This window comes from Oncorhynchus nerka, linkage group LG12, assembly GCF_034236695.1.
Source record: "Oncorhynchus nerka isolate Pitt River linkage group LG12, Oner_Uvic_2.0, whole genome shotgun sequence".
NCBI classification, from domain to species: domain Eukaryota; kingdom Metazoa; phylum Chordata; class Actinopteri; order Salmoniformes; family Salmonidae; genus Oncorhynchus; species Oncorhynchus nerka.
Window position 1 is genome coordinate 45213301 of NC_088407.1, and position 22622 is coordinate 45235922.

General features: G+C 43.7%; 1 protein-coding gene across 1 annotated transcript in view; it reads left to right on the forward strand.

Moving 5' to 3' along the window:
- Positions 1-22622, forward strand: part of eprs1 (glutamyl-prolyl-tRNA synthetase 1) — a 93558-nt gene that overhangs the window by 65172 nt on the left and 5764 nt on the right. The window contains exons 17-28 of the mRNA XM_029674942.2: positions 5453-5561; positions 6080-6436; positions 10280-10495; positions 10945-11163; positions 11381-11608; positions 11858-12120; positions 17625-17676; positions 19805-20014; positions 20240-20312; positions 20579-20658; positions 20899-21000; positions 22270-22425. Coding sequence (XP_029530802.2) covers positions 5453-5561; positions 6080-6436; positions 10280-10495; positions 10945-11163; positions 11381-11608; positions 11858-12120; positions 17625-17676; positions 19805-20014; positions 20240-20312; positions 20579-20658; positions 20899-21000; positions 22270-22425 — 2065 coding nt within the window. The remainder of the gene's footprint in view (positions 1-5452; positions 5562-6079; positions 6437-10279; positions 10496-10944; positions 11164-11380; positions 11609-11857; positions 12121-17624; positions 17677-19804; positions 20015-20239; positions 20313-20578; positions 20659-20898; positions 21001-22269; positions 22426-22622) is intronic.

The window sequence follows — 22622 nt, forward strand, 5'->3', positions numbered from 1 at the left end:
TGTGACCAGCACAGTACCATCACACCACCTCTTCCATGCTTCACGGTAGGAACCACAAATGCAGATATCATCCGTTAACCTACTCTGCCTCTCACAAAGACACAGCGGTTGGAACCAAACATCTTAAATTTGGACTCATCAGACCAAAGGACCGATTTTCACCGGTCTAATGTCGAATGCTCTTGTTTCTTGGCCCAAGCAATTCTCTACTTTCTTATTGGTGTCCTTTAGTAGTGGGTTATTTGCAGCAATTTGACCATGAAGGCCAAATTCACACAGTCTTCTCTGAACAGTTGATGTTGATGTGTCTGTTACTTGAACTCTGTGAAGCATTTATTTGGGCTGCAATCTGAGGCTGGTAACTCCAATGAACTTATCCTCTGCAGCAGAGGTAACTCTGGGTCTTCCTTTCCTGTGGCGGTCCTCATGAGAGCCTGTTCCATCATAGCACTTGATGTTTTTTGCGAGTGCACTTGAAGAAACGTTCAAAGTTCTTGACATTTCCCAGATTGACTGACCTTCATTTCTTAAAGTAATGATGGATTGTCGTTTATCTTTGCTTATTTGAGCTGTTTTTGCCGTAATATAGACTTGGTCTTTTAACAAATAGGGCTATCTTCTGTATACCACCCCTACCTTGTCACAACACAACTGATTGGCTCAAATGCTTTAAGAAGGAAAGAAATTCCACAAATGAACTTTTAACAAGGCACACCTGTTAATTGAAATGCATTCCAGGTGACTACATCATGAACTGGTACTGTGTGTGTGTATAACTGTCAACTGTGTGTGTGTACACACACACACACACACACACACACACACACACACACAGTACCAGTCAAGTTTGGACTTTTTTTTCTTTTTACTATTTTATACATTGTAGAATAATAGTGAAGACATCAACTGTGATAAAACACATATGGAATCATGTAGTAAGCGAAAAAGTGTATATATAAAGCTTTTACCAATGCTGCTACTGCTCATGTTTGCACTGTTACTGTACACTTATGACCATATAAGTCACCCTTGCTGCACTGAGTACCATATTAATAATGCACCGAGATACTGATATTTGATTTGTGAGAGAGAGAAACTCCCCCATTGGTGTGTGGGGAGGGCTTAATTTTTCTGGGCTTAATGCCCTGACAAAAATTTACTGTCAACTTCCTGATGGCGATTTAAGCTAAACTTGGCAAAAAAAGGAAACGTCCCCTCACTGTAACTGCGGTTATTTTCAGCAAACTTAACTTTTGATATTTTTATGAATATATGATTCAACAACTGAGACATAAACTGAACGAGACATGTAACTAACAGAAATTGAATAATGTGTCCATGAACAAAAGGGGGGTAAAATCTAAAGTAAGTCAGTATCTGGTGTGGCCACCAGCTGCATTAAGTACTGCAGTGCATCTCCTCATCATGGACTACACCAGATTTGCCAGTTCTTGCTGTGAGATGTTACCCCACTCTTCCACCAAGGCACCTGCAAGTTCCCTGACATTTCTGGGGGGAATGGCCCTAGCCCTCACCCGCCGATCCGATGGCGTTTTCCGGTGATGTCTGGTGAAGACCTGCCTTACACCAGGTCTACAAGCCCTCAGTCCAGCCTCTCTCAGCCTATTGCGGACAGTCTGAGCATTGATGGAGGGATTGTGCGTTCCTGGTGTAACTCGGGCAGTTATTGTTGCCATCCTGTACCTGTCCTGCAGGTGTGATGTTCGGCTGTACCGATCCTGTGCAGGTGTTGTTACACGTGGTCTGCCACTGTTTTATTTTATTTATTTTTATTTCACCTTTATTTAACCAGGTAGGCAAGTTGAGAACAAGTTCTCATTTACAATTGCGACCTGGCCAAGATAAAGCAAAGCAGTTCGACAGATACAACGACACAGAGTTACACATGGAGTAAAAGAAACATACAGTCAATAATACAGTATAAACAAGTCTGTATACAACGTGTGCAAATGAGGAGAGAAGGGAGGTGAAGGCAAAAAAGGCCACGGTGGCAAAGTAAATACAATATAGCAAGTAAAACACTGGAATGGTAGTTTTGCAATGGAAGAATGTGCAAAGTAGAAATAAAAATAATGGGGTGCAAAGGAACAAAATAAATTAATTAATTAAATCAGTTGGGAAAGAGGTAGTTGTTTGGGCTAAATTATAGGTGGGCTATGTACAGGTGCAGTAATCTGTAAGATGCTCTGACAGTTGGTGCTTAAAGCTAGTGAGGGAGATAAGTGTTTCACGTTTCAGAGATTTTTGTAGTTCGTTCCAGTCATTGGCAGCAGAGAACTGGAAGGAGAGGCGGCCAAATAAAGAATTGGTTTTGGGGGTGACTAGAGAGATATACCTGCTGGAGCGTGTGCTACAGGTGGGAGATGCTATGGTGACCAGCGAGCTGAGATAAGGGGGGACTTTACCTAGCAGGGTCTTGTAGATGACATGGAGCCAGTGGGTTTGGCGACGAGTATGAAGAGAGGGCCAGCCAACGAGAGCGTACAGGTCGCAATGGTGGGTAGTATATGGGGCTTTGGTGACAAAACGGATTGCACTGTGATAGACTGCATCCAATTTGTTGAGTAGGGTATTGGAGGCTATTTTGTAAATGACATCGCCAAAGTCGAGGATTGGTAGGATGGTCAGTTTTACAAGGGTATGTTTGGCAGCATGAGTGAAGGATGCTTTGTTGCGAAATAGGAAGCCAATTCTAGATTTAATTTTGGATTGGAGATGTTTGATATGGGTCTGGAAGGAGAGTTTACAGTCTAACCAGACACCTAAGTATTTGTAGTTGTCCACGTATTCTAAGTCAGAGCCGTCCAGAGTAGTGATGTTGGACAGGCGGGTAGGTGCAGGTAGCGATCGGTTGAAGAGCATGCATTTAGTTTTACTTGTATTTAAGAGCAATTGGAGGCCACGGAAGGAGAGTTGTATGGCATTGAAGCTTGCCTGGAGGGTTGTTAACACAGTGTCCAAAGAAGGGCCGGAAGTATACAGAATGGTGTCGTCTGCGTAGAGGTGGATCAGAGACTCACCAGCAGCAAGAGCGACCTCATTGATGTATATAGAGAAGAAAGTTGGTCCAAGAATTGAACCCTGTGGCACCCCCATAGAGACTGCCAGAGGTCCGGACAGCAGACCCTCCGATTTGACACACTGAAATCTATCAGAGAAGTAGTTGGTGAACCAGGCGAGGCAATCATTTGAGAAACCAAGGCTGTCGAGTCTGCCGATGAGGATGTGGTGATTGACAGAGTCGAAAGCCTTGGCCAGATCAATGAATACGGCTGCACAGTAATGTTTCTTATCGATGGCGGTTAAGATATCGTTTAGGACCTTGAGCGTGGCTGAGGTGCACCCATGACCAGCTCTGAAACCAGATTGCATAGCAGAGAAGGTATGGTGAGATTCGAAATGGTCGGTAATCTGTTTGTTGACTTGGCTTTCGAAGACCTTAGAAAGGCATGGTAGGATAGATATAGGTCTATAGCAGTTTGGGTCAAGAGTGTCCCCCCCTTTGAAGAGGGGGATGACCGCAGCTGCTTTCCAATCTTTGGGAATCTCAGACGACACGAAAGAGATTGAACAGGCTAGTAATAGGGGTGGCAACAATTTCGGCAGATAATTTTAGAAAGAAAGGGTCCAGATTGTCTAGCCCGGCTGATTTGTAGGGGTCCAGATTTTTCAGCTCTTTCAGAACATCAGCTGAACGGATTTGGGAGAAGGAGAAATGGGGAAGGCTTGGGCGAGTTGCTGTTGGGGGTGCAGTGCTGTTGACCGGGGTAGGAGTAGCCAGGTGGAAAGCATGGCCAGCCGTAGAAAAATGCTTATTGAAATTCTCAATTATGGTGGATTTATCAGTGGTGACAGTGTTTCCTATCTTCAGTGCAATGGGCAGCTGGGAGGAGGTGTTCTTACTGTGAGGACAATCAGCTGTCTGTCCTGCCTCCCTGTAGCGCTATCTTAGGTGTCTCACAGTACGGGCATTGCAATTTATAAAGTTGACTAGAATACAGTATATACATATGAAATGAGTAAAGCAGTATGTATACATTATTAAAGTGAGCAGTCATTCCATGTTTATGAATGTAGGGCAGCAGCCTCTAATGTGCAGGGTTTAGTAACTGTGGTAGCTGGCAAGTGATTGCTATTTAACCTCTCTGGAATATGTGGGACGCTAGAAAATCCAGAAAAACACCGGTTCCAACTTGCTCAACGTGACTACAAAATATCTCAAAGGTTACCTGTAAACTTTTCCATAACATTTCAAACTACTTTTGTTATACAACTTTAGGTATTTTTTAACATAAATAATCGATAAAATTGAAGACTGGATGATCTATGTTCAATACAGGAAGAAAACAAACCGAAGCATGCTTTCTGGTCACGCGCCTCTATCTAACAATACACTTCAAGTGACCCTCGTTCAAGATGGCCGTACTTCTTCATTACACAAAGGAATAACCTTTGTGACCTGACCTTCTGGATGGTGGCCGGGTGAACAGGCCGTGGCTCGGGTGGTTGATATCCTTGATGATCTTTTTGGCCTTCGAGTGACATCGGGTGGTGATACAGGATGCTCTCAATTGTGCATCTGTAAAAGTTTGTGAGGGTCTTAGGGGCCACGACCTCAGCCTCCTGAGGTTGAAGAGGCTCTGTTCCGCCTTCACAACACTGTCAGTGTGGGTGGACCATTTAAGATTGTCAGTGATGTGTACGCAGAGGAACTTCAAGCTTTTCACCTTCTCCACTGCGGTCCCGTTGTTGTGGATAAGGGTGTGTTCCCTCTGCTGTTTCCTGAAGTCCACGATCAGCGCCTTCATTTTGTTGACGTTGAGGGATAGGTTATTTTCCTGGCACCACTCCGACAGGGCCCTCACCCCATAACATAACGGATTTAATGTTATGACTACCCTACCTTAAATTATTGGTTTTAAATTATTGTAATTATGTATACCGTACTGCCTCATTGATTGAACATTTGCATAATATTGCAATTTATTTTCATACATTTTACTTTTATTTGACTCAACTCTTATATCCATCAGCCCTGAAAATATCATAACAATATGAAAGCCCTATCTTGAGATATTGGACAAAACGTGTTGAAATCAAGTATCCAGACAGGTGACTTGGTGCTAATTTTCACTAGGGATTAACATTGAGCAGTCCGCTGACATTTTCCGATCACTTGAAAACAAGCTATCTCAGTGTAAGTCTTGTTCTCATGAAATTAAGAACCACTGTTTCATTTTAGCCCCTAACACCCTGCTACTGGCTCAAATTCTAGTCCAGGTCAATCAAGAAAATTATTATTCAAAATAAGATTTGAACCCAGGTGTGGTTGGATGCTCCTTTTCAAAGTAGTTATCACAGTGACTCTGTGAAATTAAGCCCTACTACATTGTTCCAGCATGAGTAATGTTACCCTGGTGTTTTGGCCCAGTCCCTATAGCTGTAAGGAGAGTCCTTGTGTGCTGCTGTACATCCCCGACGGCCACACCAAGGAGATGCCCACCGCTGGCTCCAAGAGCAAGAGCCAGGCCGCCACCACAGTGAGTATTGTTACCTACCCGTATACTAGAGTTACACTGCATTAGGGAAGGAGAGAGGAACTAACTACAGGCTCATCTCAATAATCTAAAGTGCTTTCATCTAGTTTTCTCCTCCCATTCATCTGCACTGGTCCAAAGATATAGGATGGCTGATGCTCACCAGACAATTTTCTATCAACTGTCATGATCTTTTTGATTAATGCAGATAGGAGAGGCAGTTGTTAGTCAAATAGAGCTTGAATCACTTCACATTTTTCAGATGCACCCTGTATTCTTATATATTAATGTAGATTTGATTATTGTACAGTGGCTTGCAAAATAATTCACCCCCCTGGCATTTTTCCTATTTTACAACCGGGAATTAAAATGTATTTTTGGGGGTTTGTATCAGTTGATTTACACAACATGCCTACCACTTTGAAGATGCTAAATATTTTTTATTGTGAAACAAGCAAGAAATAAGACACAAAAAAACAACTTGAGCATGTATTCTAACTCCTTGTCTCCTATCCTCTTAGCCCGCCTCCACAGCCAAGTGCAAAACCGCCCCGGTCTCTGCCCCAGCCCCCCCTACCGCTAGCGACGCCAGCACCGTTTTCTCCTGCATTGTGGCTCAAGGCGAGAAGGTGCGCGATTTGAAAACCACCAAGGCCCCTAAGGAGGAGGTGGACAAAGCGGTGAAGGAGCTGCTCTCACTCAAGGCCCAGTTCAAGCATCTGACTGGCCAGGACTACAAACCAGGCATGGGCCTGCCTGCTAGCTCCGCCCCTCAGAAGGCAGCATCCCCTTCTTCTGACTCCGCCTCCTGCCCTTTTTCTTGCGTCACCCAGCAGGGGGAGTTAGTGAGGAAGCTTAAATCCGAGAAGGCTCCCAAGGTTTGCGTCTATATTTCTGTTGTTTATCATTTGGTGCAGTAACACCCCTAAAAAACTGACATGAAATGCTATTGTAGCTTTGTGGTAAAAAAAAATCCAGATTTGTAGCTACTGTACATTTTTGGAATTTGTCTGTCTGTTAGTACGTACGTTAGTTACATGTGATATCTTAGACACCCACTGGCCTGATTAGGACACAACTTTAGTGAATGATGCTTCTTGCCATAGATCCAGAATGTTCTGAATTACACTGATTGGATGCGGAGCGTCGCTACACAGCTATTTTCAGGTCTCTCCAGAGTTGTTCGATCAGGTTTAAGTCCTGGCTCTGGCTGGGCCGCTCAAGGACATTCAGAGACTTGTCCCGAAGCCACTCCTCTGTTGTTTTGGTTGTGTGCTTAGGATCATTGTCCTGTTGGAAGGTAAAACCTTCGCCCCAGTCTGAGGTCCTTAGCACTCCTGAGCAGGTTTTCATCAAGGATCTCTCTGTACTTAGCTTCGTTCGTCTTTGAATGAAACACCATTATGCTTGGTAATATGGAGAGGTGGTACTCAGTAATGTGTTGTATTGGATTTGCCCCAAACATAACACTTTGTATTGTTACGTTCCCACAAGACAAACTCAATATGTTGCTCACAATCACACGGACAACCAAAACAAGAAGGGGTGGCAAAGCCGCTCATAAGGGGTTATAAAAGACAAACTAAATGAAAAACCCTCAACTTAGGATAAGGTATAAAAATACTATTTAGCAGTTTTATTTATGGCTTGGGGGTAGAAACTCTCTCGGATCCTGTTGGTCCGAGAGGCGATGCTCTGGTACCGTTTGCTTGAGGGTAGCAGAGTGAACAGTCTATGGTTAGGGAGGCTGCAGTCTGGCAATTTCTCAGGCCTTCCTCTGTCACCGCCTGATATAGAGATCCTGAAAGGCAGGGAGCTCAGCCTCAGTGATGTACTGGGCTGTACGCACCAACCTCTGTAGCACTTTGCGGTTAATGGCGATTTATTTGCCGTACCAACTCATGATGCAGCCAGTCAAGATGCTCTGGTGCAGCTGTACAACTTTTTAAGGATCCAAGGGCCCATGCCAAATCTTTTCAGCATCCAGAGGGGGAAGATGCACTGCTGTGCCCTCTTCACGACTGTGTGGACCATGTTAGAGCCTTCAGTGATGTGGACGACAAGGAACTTTTAAGCTCTCGACTCGCTCCACAACAGCCCCATCAATTTGGATGGGGGCGTGCGCTCCCCTCTTTTCCTGTAGTCCACGATCAGCTCCTTGCACTAACTGACCTTGAGGGAGAGGTTGTTGCCCTGGCACCACACTGCTAAGGCTCTGACCTCCCTGTAGGCTGACTCATCACCACTGGTGATCAGGCCTACAACCGTCCTGTTGTCAGAACTTGATGATGGTGTTGGAGTCGTGCATGGCCAAGCAGTCTTGGGTGAACAAGGAGTACAGGAGGGGACTAAGCACACACCCTGAGGGGCCCCAGTGTTGAGGATCAGTGTGACGGTGTTGGTGCCTAACCTCACCACGTGGTGCCGGCCCATCAGGAAGTCCAGGATCCAGTTGCAGAGGGAGCTGTTCAGCCCAGGGTCCCTAGCTTTGTGATGAGCTTGGAGGGGACGGACTGGTGTTGAACGCTGAGCTGTAGTCTATGAACAGCATTCTCAGTTATTTTCCTTCTTGCATTGGGTCTGGGATGATGGTGTGTCATGAACAGCCTTTCAAATCACTTCATAATTACAGATGTGAGTCCTACAATCGATATTCATTTTGGCAGGTTACCGTTGAGCTCTTGGGAACGGGGACAATGATGGTCAGCTTGAAACATGTTGTGATGACAGACTAGTACAAGGGGAGATTGCAAATATCTGTGACGACAGCGGTTCTGTGCATGCTTTGAGAACGCACCCTGGTATTCCGTCTGGCCCGGCTGGGCCTTGTGATTGCAAACTGGCTTAAATGTTTTGCTCACATCAGCCACGGAGAGTGAGATCACACTGTCATCTGGGGAAAAAATATGCTTTCGAGCAAGGCATAAAAGGCATTTAGCTCATTTGGGAGTTCTGCTTGACTGTTTCCCTTTGTTATCCGTTATGGTCAGCAAGCCCTGCCACATATGACGAGCGTCTGAGCCGGTGTAATAGGATTCCGCCTTCCTCCTATATTGTCCTTTTGCATGTTTGATGTCTCGTCGGCGGTCGTGGCATGCTTTCTTGTATTCGTCCATGTCCTGTTCTTTGTAAGCAGTAGCTCTATTCTTTATGCCAGTGAAGATATTTTGTATACCTTCTTATAGTCACTTTGGAGACAACATTGTATATGCACTTACTGATGAAGACCGTGACTGTTGTGGGAACTCCTCTATGCTATTGGTTGAATCCCGAAACATATCCCAGTCTGTACGAACAAACAGTCTTGCTTCATCTGACCACTTCCTTATTGATTGCATCACTGGAACTTGTTTGAGCTTTTGTTTGTAACCCGGAAGCAGAAGAATGGCGGTATGGTCAGAGGTGCCGAAGGGAGGAAAAGGGACGGGTCTAGAGTGTTAGTGGCCCTCGTGGCGTAGGATACGTGTTGGAGGAAGTAAGGTAGGACAATTTACAGTCTCCCCGTGTTAGTCTCTGCCCACCAGAAACACTGCTTCTGGGTGAGCCGTTTCTTGCTTCTTTATGGCCCCATTCAAATTTCTTTGAGTGCCAGGGTGGTGTTGGCTTGTGTAGACAGCGGTGATAATTACAAATGAGAGTTTACAATGAGGTATTCTATATCAGGTGAGCACAAGCTTGAGATCTCCTTCACACTGAAAGCAGCACGTCAGTTGTTATTTATGAAAATACACTCCACCTCCTTTCGACTGCCGCTTCAGTTCTTTCCTGCCTCTGCTGTCCTTTCCTGCCGTTGCATGGAAAATCCACTGAGTACTACTTGCATAGCATCATCATCCAACCACGTTTCAGTAAGACATGTAATATAGCAGCTTTGCTTGAAACATGTAGGTATTACAGACTGGGCCAGGGAGCAGTTTACAATGTCAGTGAAGACCCTTGCTAGCTGGTCAGCGCATGCGCTGAGTACGCATCCTGGTATTCCATATGGCCCTACGGGCTTGTGAATGGTAACCTGTTTAAAGGTCTTACTTACTTCGGCTACGGAGAGTGAGACCACACAGTTGTCCGGAACCGTCTAATGCATCTCGTCTAATGCATGGTTCAATGTTTGCCTCGATTAGCGTCAGAGCCGGTGTAGTCCGATTCTATGTTACTCGTGTATCGATTTATAACTTCACATAACGCACACCTCCTTAGCGCCACATCTCCCAACAGAGCAACTAAAAAAAGATCTGGCTCCAAAATATATATTTTGTCATGATTCCTCTCGTCCTTCCTGTTGCTAGCGGTCCTTTTTAGGGAGGGGGGGAGGGCGCGCGCGCACAATGTTAAAAACAATGGGGGGGGATAACGATGTAGCACATTTGTTTTATGGGTACTTTGTCACGATTGGCCAAAAATCGCCCAACCCTATTGTGAGCTATCAAGTTTTGATTTCCATCGAGAGGAAAAACACTTTTTTTTCTCTCATTGATCCACGCAATTTCAGTTTAAATAATTGTCTAGGGGGGGTGCATAATTCGTGGGGGACGACATGTTTACTGTTGGCTTGTTTTTAATTGATTACATTAGATTTAGAATCCTGAGGTGAAATAGCCGCCACAATTGTAGTTCCTCCAAGTAGAACATTGCAAATGTGTTTCTTTGTTTTGAGGTTTTCCTGCCGAAAATATATGCTACATTTATTATTTTATACTCTCTCTCTCTCGTGTTCTCTCCAGGACCAGGTTGATGCTGCAGTCAAACAGCTGCTGGCTTTCAAAGCTGAGTTCAAACAGATCACAGGACAAGAGTACAATCCAGGGATGATCCCTCCTGATGCTGCCCCAGCCAAGAATGCCCCCACTGCCTCATCCTCCTCTCCCTCAGGCCTATATGAAAGTGTGACCAAACAGGGAGACACTGTTAGGAAGCTTAAATCTGAGAAAGCACCCAAGGTAAGGTGAAGTGTTCACTAACGCTTTACTTTAACCTCGCAGGTATTGGATATTATTATGAGGTTGTAATAGACTCGTCACTCCTATTTTTTTATTTAACCTTTATTTAACTGGGCAAGTCAGTTAAGAACAAATTCTTGTTTTACAATGACGGCCTACCCCGGCCAAACTCTCCCCTAACTGGGACAACGCTGGGTCAATTGTGTGCCGCCCTATAGGACCCCCGATCGCGGCCGGTTGTGATACAGCCCGGGATCAAACCAGGGTTTGTAGTGAATCCTCTAGCACTGAGATGCTGTGCCTTCGACTGCTGCACCACTCGGGAGCCTGTTATTTTTGTATTATCTCTGTATTTGCTCCAACTGTTCATAACTGCTCTACATTTTTAGCTCCTTCATCCCTGATTTCTTCTCCCTAACCTCCTGTATTTGATCAATCGCTCCACAAAGGACCAGGTTGATGCTGCCTTGAAGGAGCTCTTAGCCTTGAAGGCAGAGTACAAACAGGTGACAGGTCACGACTACAAGCCAGGAGCTGCCCTAGCTCCTGCTCATGCCCCAGTCCAGAGTAACCCAGCTCCCACAGCCACTTCTGGCTCAGGCATCTATGAGCGCGTGACTCAGCAGGGTGACCTGGTGAGGAAGCTGAAGACCGAGAAGGCCCCCAAGGTGAGACCAACAGGAAGGGATGATAGGTTGACATACATTAGGCACGCGTGGGATAAAATGCTTCATAAAATATTGAATGGACATCATGCCTGCTCTATTGCAACATTTCTATCAGCAAAATCCTTTATTTTATAATATGAACAGCTTTATTAATTAATTTTTGGTAGTTTAAAATAAAGTGACATGAACCCTTTTATCTTTGTCCCCTTCCCCTCAGGACCAGTTGGACACCGCTGTCAAGCAGCTATTGTCACTCAAAGCGGAGTACAAGCAGGCGACTGGCCAGGACTACAAACCAGGCGTGGCCCCAGCTGTCAGCCCTGCCCCTGTTCAGGCTAGCCCTGCCCCCCAGGACCAGTCTGGTTCCTCCCCTCAGGCACTCTTCACCCAGGTTGTCCAAAAGGGGGAGCTAGTGAGGAAGCTGAAATCAGAGAAGGCTCCTAAGGTAAGTGGGATTTCGTTTCACTTTGCAAACCTTTGACCAAAAATGCTGAAAACGTGTTGGCGAGAAGCTATTCAGATGAGGAATACTGGAGTTTTGGTGCAGGTACCTAGTATAGCTAACTATAAATAATAACAACAATTATTAATCAGATTTAAGTCTTTATATTGTGATTTAGGGATAACCCTAATTGCTAGTAGATTGATGAAATGCCACAGGCAGACCTCATAACGCAATATAAAATGCCACCAGGACCAGGTGGACTGTGCCGTGAAGCAGCTGCTGGCCCTGAAGACTCAGTACAAGGCCCTCACCGGAGAGGACTACAAACCTGTGGCTGCCACTGGAGCCTCGAGCAGAGAGGACAAGAACCGCAAGGACCGAGAGAACAAGTCTGAGAAACAGGCAGGAGGAGGAGGAGGGGGGAAGAAGCAGCCAAAGGGAGAAAAGGGCAAGGAGGCCTCATTGGGAGGCACAGGGGGAGGAGGAGATAGTGGTCCCAAGAAACAGACAAGGTGAGAGAGCGGGATGGATGGATGGAGGGGAGGGCACAGGGATGGATGAATAGAAATCATTGGTACTTTAATGGAGTGAAGATTTGAAGATAGCGGGATAGATGATAGAGATGGAGAGAGAGAGTGTTGAACATAGGGAGTGTACTGCTGAATGGATGTGGTCCTGTATGATCAGTTGGTAGAGCTTGGCGCTTGTAACGTCAGTGTAGTGGGTTCGATTCCTGCTGAGGTCACCAGTAAGAAAATGTATGGCAGCAAACATAATATTCTTACCTGTATGGTTTGACATGCTGCGCAATAAGCTCAAAACATTGCTCCTATAAATGTTTCAAATTGTTATCGCACACAGTGGAATACCGTCAGGAACTTCAATGCATTCAGAGGAGGCCTAATAATATTTTAAATGAAAATTGCGTTATTGAAAATTACTTGTGAAAATTCATTACTTTGTCTGATGTGGAAGGGAAAATGAAAAGTGGAATAGCTATTCAATCAGGATCTGGGGAGAAGGCAGAATTTTGGAATGACAGCATGATTAGCCAGGCCAACTTTTTTATTTTTTATTATATATATATATATATTTTGTGCTTACTCCGGGACGGAAACGCTAGCCAGGAGTGGTCACCCGGGATTGCGGTTAGCTAGTTGCGAAGATCCAGATGAAAATGTTTGTGCTTAGTGGGACTATCATTGGCTTTTCAACAAGACAATGACCCAACACACCTCCAGGCTGTGTAAGGGCTATTTGACCAAGAAGGAGAGTGATGGAGTGCTGCATCATATCAGATGACCTGGCCTCCACAATCACCCGACCTCAACCCAATTGAGACGGTTTGGGATGAGTTGGACCGCAGTGTAGACATTGTTAATGTTGTAAATTACTATTGTAGCTGGAAACAGCTGATGTTTAGTGGAATATTTCATGGAATATATATACGTAGGTGCACAGGGGCACATTATCAGCAACCGTCATTCCTGTGAGAATTTTATAATTTTAAAAGACTAATTGATCATTAGAAAAACCTTTTGCAATTATTTTAGCACAGTTGAAAACTGTTCTGATTAAAGAAGCAATAAAACTGTCTTTAGACTAGTTGAGTATCTGGAGCATCATAATTTATGGGTTCGATTACAGGCTCAAAATTGCCAGAAACTGACCTTTTCTTCTGAAACTTGTCAGTCTATTCTTGTTCTGAGAAATGAAGGCTGTTCCATGCGAGAAATTGCCAAGAAACTGAAGATCTCTTACAACGGCGGAGTTCCTCTGTCCAGTGTCTGTGTTCTTTTGCCAGATCTGCAAAGAAAAAGCCATATCTTGACTGACCAATAAAAAATCAAAATTAAAGGCAAAATAACTCCAGACACTGGACAGAGGAACTCTGCCTAGAAGGCCAGCATCCTGGAGTCTGTTGATATTGAGACTGGTGGCCTCCCGGGTGGTGCAGTGGTTAAGGGCGCTGTACTGCAGCGCCAGCTGTGCCATCAGAGTCCCTGGGTTCGCGCTCAGGCTCTGTCGTAACCGGCCGCGACCGGGAGGTCCGTGGGGCGACCCACAATTGGCCTAGCGTTGCCCGGGTTAGGGAGGGCTTGATCGGTAGGGATGTCCTTGTCTCATCGCGCACCAGCAACTCCTGTGGCGGGCAAAAGGGGTAAAATTGCAGGTACTATTTAATGAAGCTGCCAGTTCAGGACTTGTGAGAGGCGCCTGTTTCTCAAACTAGACACTCTAATGTACTTGTCCTCTTGCTCAATTGTGCACCGAGGCCTGTCACTCCTCTTTCTATTCTGGTTAGAGCCAGTTTGCGGCTACAATAGTAATTTACAACATTAACCTTTTGTGACTAGGGGGCAGTATTTTCATTTTAGTAAACGGGATATTTTGTCAGGACAAGATGCTAGAATATGCATATAATTGACAGCTTAGGATAGAAAACACTCTAAAGTTTCCAAAACTGTAAAAATATTGTCTGTGAGTATAACAGAACTGATATTGCAGGCGAAAGCCTGAGAAAAATCCAATCCGGAAGTGCTTCATGTTTTGAAAGCGCTGCGTTCCAATGCGTCCGTATTGAGCAGTGAATGGGCTATCAACCAGATTACTCTTTCTCCGTATTCCCCAAGGTGTCTACAGCATTGTGACGTAGTTTTACGCATTTATGTTGAAGAATACCCGTAAGCGGCTACATTGCGCAACTGGTCACCTGATGCTCCCAGAGTGATTCTCGCGTAGAGGTCCTACGGAAAAACCAATTGTCCCGGTGGATATATTATCGAATAGATATTTGAAAAACACCTTGAGGATTGATTATAAACAACGTTTGCCATGTTTCTGTCGATTATTATGGAGCTAATTTGGAATATTTTTCGGTGTTTTCGTGACTGCAATTTCCGGGTGATTTCTCAGCCAAACGTGAAGAACAAACGGAGCTATTTCGCCTACAAAAATAATATTTTTGGAAAAAAGGAACATTGGCTATCTAACTGGGAGTCTCATGAGTGAAAACATTCGTAGCTCATCAAAGGTATACTATTTAATTTGATTGCTTTTCTGATTTCCGTGACCAAGTTACCTGCTGCTAGCTGGACAAAATGCTATGCTAGGCTATCGATAAATTTACACAAATGCTTGTCTAGCTTTGGCTGTAAAGCATATTTTGAAAATCTGAGATGACAGGGTGATTAGCAAAAGGCTAAGCTGTGTCTCAATATATTTCACTTGTGATTTTCATGAACAGGAATATTTTCTAGGAATATTTATGTCCGTTGCGTTATGCTAATTAGTGTCAGTCGATGATTACGCTCCCCCATGCGGGATGGGTAGTTACTAGAGGTTAACAATGTCTACACTGTAGTTCTGATAAATTGTATGTTATTTTAAATGGACAAAAAATTTGCTTTTCTTTCAAAAACAAGGACATTTCTAAGTGACCCCAAACTTTTGAAAGGTAGTTTATGTGGGAACTCTGTTGGAAAAGCATTCCAGTTGAAGCTGGTTGAGAGAATTCCAAGTGTGTGCACAGCTGTCAAGGCAAAGGGTGGCTATTTGAAGAATCTAAAATTGTTTAACACTTCCTTTGGTTACTACATGATTCCATATGTGTTATTTCATAGTTTTGATTTTTTGTCTACACTGTTATTCTACAATGTAGACAATTTTAAAAACAAAGTAAAACACTTGATTGACTGGGTGTGTTGCCAAGAAAACTCAAATGTATTAGACTTATCGATTATACTCCCCTAAGCAAACAAACTAACAGTTTCTGAAAAAAATCAGTTGAACTCATCACTGATGTTCTGTTTTTTTATGTTTTATTGCTGCTTGAATGCTGTGAAAATTGTGAGTTAAGTTAGCTAGCTAAAAGTTTGGCCTTCAACCTTGTTGGCTCAATTATGAAAAGTTAACAACGCATTGCAAAGTGTATCAATATTTTTTTGCTTTAGCTGATACTAATTAAGTGCTGTAATTGCGTGGTTGACTTGATCTGAATGAGCTGGGAGTGTAGTGCATTTTTAAAGAATGATCTCATGCATGTAATGGTGGTTTGGGACGGCAGGCTGTGGCCAGATGAGGTTGTTGTTGCGTGCGTGTGAACGCAAAACATTTTTGGACTAGACTCTCCCACACTATCTACCAAGAGTTTCTATTTTTCGTAGCCGTCTATTTACCACCACAAACCGATGCTGCCACTAAGACGGCTCTCAACGAGCTGTATAAGCCCATAGGCAAACAGACTGATTACCAGGACCTATACACAGAGCATGCGCTGACCAACTGGCAAGTGTCTTCACTGACATTTTCAACCTCTCCCTGACCGAGTATGTCATACCTACATGTTTCAAGCAGACCACCAATAGTCCCTGTGCCCAAGAAAGCAAATTACTATCATCCTAAGCACTGACGTCGGTAGAAATGAAGTGCTTTGAAAGGCTAGCACGACTCCAACACCATCATCCCGGGAAACCCTAGACCCACTCTATATTCACATACCGCCCCAACAGATCCACATCGCACTCCAAACTGCCCTTTACCAACTGGACAAAAGGAACAGAATGCTGTTCATTGACTACAGCTCCGTGTTCAACACCATAGTGCCCACAAAGCTCATCACTAAGCTAAGGACCCTGGTACTAAACACCTCCCTCTGCACCTGGATCCTGGACTTTCTGACGGGCGGCCCCCAGGTTGTAAGGGTAGGCAATAACATATCTGCCACGCTGATCCTCAACACAGGGACCCCACAGGGGTGCGTGCTTAGTCCCCTCCTCTACTCCCTGTTCACCTACGACCGTGTGGCCAAGCATGACTCCAAAACCAAGTTTGCTGAAGACACAACAGTGGTAGGCCTGATCCCGACAACGATGAGAGAGCCTATAGGGAGGAGGTCAGATACCTGGCAATGTGGTGCCAGGACAACAACCTCTCCATGTGAGCAAGACAAAGGAGCTGATCCTGGACTACAGGAAAAGGAGGGCCGATCACGCCCCAATTCACGTTGAAGGGGCTGTAGTGGGTTGAGAGTTTCAAGTTCCTTGGTGTCCACATCACCAACAAACTAACATGGTCAAAACACACCAAGTCAGAGGGCACGACAACACCTTTTCCCTCTCAGGAGACTGAAAAGGTTTGGCATGGGTCCCTAGATCCTCAAAAAGTTATACAGCTGCACCATTGAGAGCATCTTAACGGTTGCATCACCGCTTGGTATGGTAACTGCTCGGGATCTGACCGTTAGGCGTTACAGAGGGTAGTGCGTACTGCCCAGTACACCACTGGGGCCAATCTTCCTGCCATCCAGGACCTATAGACTACTACACTGCTGCTACTTGCTGTTTATTATCTATGCATAGTCACTTTTACCCCTACCTACACATTGACTCGGTACCGCTAACCCCTGTATATAGCCTCGTTATTGTTATTTTATTGTAACTTTCTATTACATGTTTTACTTTAGTTTATTTATTAAATATTTTCTTAGCTATATTTATTGAACTGCATTGTTGGTTAAGGGCTTGTAAGTAAGCATTTCACGGTTAGGTCTACACCTGTTGTATTTGGCGCATGTGACAAATAAAATGTGGTTTGATTTGAGCCGGGCGATATGGAGTTGTGCCAGAGAGGGCTTTGGCTGTGTAAATGTAATGAATTACATAGGCTATTTGGCATGATGATTAACTTAGGAGCCATGCTTCTGAAGGCCAAGGCCCAATAGGCACAGTCCGCTACTCATCACACAAAGTAAGCCAAATGCAAAAAAGCACAGATCAGAGATAAGACTTAAAACTCACTATAATCTGCACTGTGATTTAATTTGATAATGTACTTGGGTAACATTGTAGGTTCTAAGGAGCTGATTATTTAACCTGGGTTAAGTAAAATGAACAATGCATTGGATAATATGCCTTCCCATCGATTTCACATTTATTGGTTATTTTGCTAATTTCTCACTGCCATTTGCTCATGCAAAATATCACCCTAAGGATGTATGTGTCTTTTCCTAATTCAGACTGGGGCTGGAGGCTAAGAAGGAGGAGAACCTAGCTGATTGGTACTCTCAGGTGAGTGTGTATGCATGTACTGTACATACAGTGCCTTCAGATAGTATTCACATCCCTTAAATTTTTCCACATTTAGTGGTTACAAAGTGGGATTAAAATGGATTTATTTGTCATTTTCTGTCAATGATCTATACAAAATCTCTGTCAAAGTGTAAGAAAAATTCATGTTAGAATCACCATTGGCAGCGATTACAGCTGTATCTTGACAGTCTTTCCACACCTGGATTGTGCATCATTTGCCCAGTTTTCTTTAAAAAATAATTTGCGCTCTGTCACCATTGGTTGTTGATCATTGCTAGACAACCATTTTCCAGTCTTGCCATAGATTTTCAAGCAGATTTAAGTCAGAACTGTAACTCGGCCACTCAGGAACATCCACTGTCTTCTTCGACACCCGTGTAGATTTGTGTTTTAGGTTATTGTCCTGCTGAAAGGTGAATTCTTCTCCCAGCGGCTGGTCGAAAGCGGTCTGAATCAGGTGTTCTGAGCGTATCTATTTTATCCTGAATAATTCCCCAGTTAACGATTACAAGTATACCCATAACATGACGCATCCACCACTATGCTTGTAAATATGGAGAGTAGTACTCAGTAAGGTTTTGTATTGGGTTTTCCCCAAACATAACATTGAGGACAATCAGGGGAGAAGGGCCTTGATCAGGAAGGTGACCAAACATAACCTTGAGGACAAAAAGTTATTTTTTGCAGTATTACTTTAGTGCCTTGTTTTGCAACAAGGATGCATGTTTTGGAATATTTGTTGTCTGTACAGGCTTCCTTCTTTTCACTTGGTCATTTAGTTTAGTATTGTGGAGTAACTACAATGTTGATCCATCCTCAGTTTTCTCCTATCACAGAGATTCAACTCTGTTATTGTTTTAAAGTCACCATTGTCCTCATCGTGAAATCCCTGAGCGGTTTCCTTACTCTCCAGCAACAAAGTTAGGAAGGACACCTGTGTCTTTGTAGTGACTGGGTGTATTGATATTTATTTATTTCTGATCCAAAGTGTAATGTTAAATTCCTGATTTAAGTTTCCCTATTTCTGTTATTACGGTGCTATTACTCAGTTATTAGTGCGCCTGCGCGGGTGTCTCTGGACCTGGCCTGAGTGCAATGGCAACCATGTATTGTGAAAATACGGTTTAGTAAACGTTGTTAAACTGAAACCTAGTCGTTGTCATAACTTCATGCTCACAGGTATATTCAATGTCTATTTGTATTATTATTTTAAAAATGTACCCATCTACAAATACAGTGCATTCGGAATGTATTCAGACCCCTTGATCCACATTTTAAGTTACAGCCTTATTCTAAAATGGATAAAGACTTTTCCTCCCTCATTAATCTACACACAATACCCCATAATGACAAAGCAAAAAAAGTTTTTTAGAAATGTTTGTACATTTTATGAAAAAGAAAAAAAACTGAAAAGTCACATTTACAGTATCCCAGACCCCCTTTACTCAGTACTTTTTGGGTATGACGCTACAACCTTGGCACACCTCTATTTGGGGAGTTTCTCCCATTCTTCTCTGCAGATCCTCTCAAGCTCTGTCAGGTTGGATGGGGAGCGTTGCTGCGCAGCTATTTTCAGGTCTCTCCAGAGATGTTTGATCGGGTTCAAGTCCGGGCTCTGGCTCGATCACATTCATAGACTTGTCCCGAAGCCTCTCCTGCTTTGTCTGCTGTGTGCTTAGGGTCCTTTGTCCTGTTAGAAGCTGAACCTTCGCCCCACTCTGAGGTCCTAAGCACATTTTTACTCCTGAACTTATTTAGGCTTGCCATAACAAAGGGGTTGAATACTTATTGCCATTTCAGCTTTTCATTTTTTATACATTTTTATTATTTCATTTTTTAATTTATAAACTTTATTCCACTTTGACATCATGGGGTATTGTGTGTAGGCCAGTGGCAAAACAATCTAAATTAAACTCATATTAAATTCAGTCTGTAACACAAGAACATTTGGGAGGGAAAATCAAAGCGTGTAAATACTTTCTGAAGGCACTGTATATGAAAGTGATGTTTTTTGTTTGTTTACCAGTCAGTAATGTTTCCCTTCATTTCCTCACATGCTCCCCATTTACCCTTAACTCCGCCCTCCACCTTCCCTCCTCCCCTCCAGGTGATCACCAAGGCAGAGATGATTGAGTACTATGATGTGAGTGGCTGCTATGTGCTGCGACCCTGGTCCTACTCTATCTGGGAGTCTATCAAGGAGTTCTTTGACCGCGAGATCAAGAAGCTGGGTGTGGAGAACTGCTACTTCCCCATGTTCGTCTCGCAGGCTGCCCTGGAGAAAGAGAAGTCCCACATAGCTGATTTTGCCCCAGAGGTGTGTGTGTTGGGGGGGTGATGGGTGTTCCTGACATCTTGTGGTGAGATGTGTTTTCAGTGTGTATCGAGCCCTATTGGAAATCCTAGTCCTCGCTTCTCCAGTGATTTTTGTGTGTGTGTGTGTAAGACCCCCATTTTGTATTTTTGGAATGCTCAAGAAGATCTTCTTTTAAAATGATTTGACACATTTGTAGTTAACTGTGTTTGTGTCTTCTGGCCTCAGGTTGCCTGGGTAACACGGTCAGGGAACACTGAGCTTGCCGAGCCCATCGCTGTCCGACCCACTAGTGAAACTGGTAAGAGAGACACACCTTCCCACCTTCTGTCAGTCCGTAAGGTTAAACTTGATGCATTGAATTTCCAGATGCTTTTCTCTGTCTCAAAAGCTTTATTGTATGGGTGTATATCATGACTATATTTTTTATTCATGATGCTCACCACTTCCCAGTCTCTCTTCCATACAGTTCTAAATGTACTAATTGACACTGACCCATAGGGTTGGGCGGTATCCAGATTTTAGTACTGTCATACAGTTTCTGTACCACCTCTCTTCTTTTTACAGTGATGTACCCTGCCTACGCCAAATGGGTTCAGTCCCACAGAGACCTACCTATCAAACTCAACCAGTGGTGCAACGTTGTGGTCAGTGTCCACTCCACTAATGATAATGGTCATATTCACCATCATCGTTGGGGTCAATTCCAGAAAAAAACATCTTAATTGGACGACCCCAAACGTACTTAAAATTGAAGACGCCTAACCATGGCCAGTGTTTCCACTGTCTTTTGGCAGAACCCTTTAGGATACCGTAACAGAATGGATCCAGAGTTTTACTCCTTCTCTCGTTTTCTAATTTATTGAATTTTTAATTTTCTTCCTCAGAGGTGGGAGTTCAAGCACCCCCAGCCCTTCCTAAGGACCAGAGAGTTCCTGTGGCAGGAAGGACACACGGCGTTTGCCACCAAAGAGGAGGCCGCGGAAGAGGTAACCAGGTCAATTTATTTTCAACTGTACTTGAGACTAGATCTTACTTTTCTGTCTTGAATGTTGAGTTTGGACTTGTCATGTCTGGGGAGTGCATTCAAACAATGCTTGAAGGCAGACTTGGTAAGTCTCATTTACTTCATTTGTATTTATGAAATATCACTGTTGGAGCGACAAAACAAACCCAGGTAAGATGTCATAATGTGCTCTATCTGAGAGTTTTCCAGCAGCAAGCTGGGCCAGCCACCCTTTGATCCGTCAGTATCAGGCAGCTGGTGTTCTCGTTTGCTTGTAGCCTACAAGCGTGTACGCTACTCTACTGTATTGTAAATATGCATAAGCAGTAAAATGTAAATATCATTTACATAGACAACGGTAGTGGCTTAATCTGCATGAGCTCATGCTGTGCGAACGCTTACCTGGAAATGTTGACCATCAGCAACTATAGGATTAATTCGCCATCAAAAGGTTGCAATGGTAAATTTAACATCCAATAGGAAAGCACTTAGCCCGCTAGCAACTCTGCAAAGTTTGCAAGTAAGTGCATGAATGTTTATTTGGCTGTAGGCTAATCACCCACCTATTTGCAAGCAATGCGTGTGTGGAACTAACGTAATCTGTTTGCTAGCCAGCAAAACTAGCTAGCTTCACCTACCAGTAGTAGACAAAGCTGGCTTTCGTTATTATTATCCGTTCAACTAGCAAGAAAATATTCTCAATCCCTTGCTGAATGAAAATCCCTCACAAGTTCAATTTTCATTTAGAAGTTCAAGCTAGCAACATCAAATCCTGCGCATCATCAGCTGTTGCACACAGACAACGCACAGATGGATTGACAGCCAGGAGCCAATATTATTAACCGTTCCAACATGCATTTGTCAGCTAAATAACACTTTTATTCTTTATCACTCTAATTTAAAACGAGTCTTGTTTGTAATTCTAGGGATATAGCTAGATATATGTATTGTTGAGTGTTGCTGTAGTCGTGGATCCGAAGAAAAGAGAACGTGCAACAGAGAAATTATCAATAGGCCTATGTGTCATAATGACTTGGAGAAACCTGCAATCTGTGAACAAAGCTACTGCACTTATCATTTGTAAAACTGTCATTTTAATCAATTTGAAGTGACCCAAATGGCAAATTAATCTTTCATCTCTACATTTAGAGATGTATAAAACCATTTTTCTCCCTCAACATACCTTTTGACCCCCCCCTTAGTCTTTTAATAAATACTGACTCATCTTCTCCCCGTCTGTGCATGTGTCCAGGTGTTACAGATCCTTGACTTGTACGCACGGGTCTATGAGGAGCTGATGGCCATCCCTGTGGTAAAGGGCAGAAAGACCGAGAAGGAGAAGTTTGCAGGAGGAGACTACACTACCACTGTGGAGGCCTTCATCTCTGCCAGTGGCAGAGCCATCCAGGTACACTTATAGGCTGCAGCCACATTTGGATTTTGTACCACAAAATTCTGGATTGAGACGGTAGTTGTTTAATGGGTGTAGGTGTAAGCAAAATGTATGAAGGTCCTATACAATTGCTGGAGCCTTCATCCATAAGTGCTTATATCCATCACGTTCATTCAGACATTAATTGAATTAAAGCCCACCAAGTATTTGAA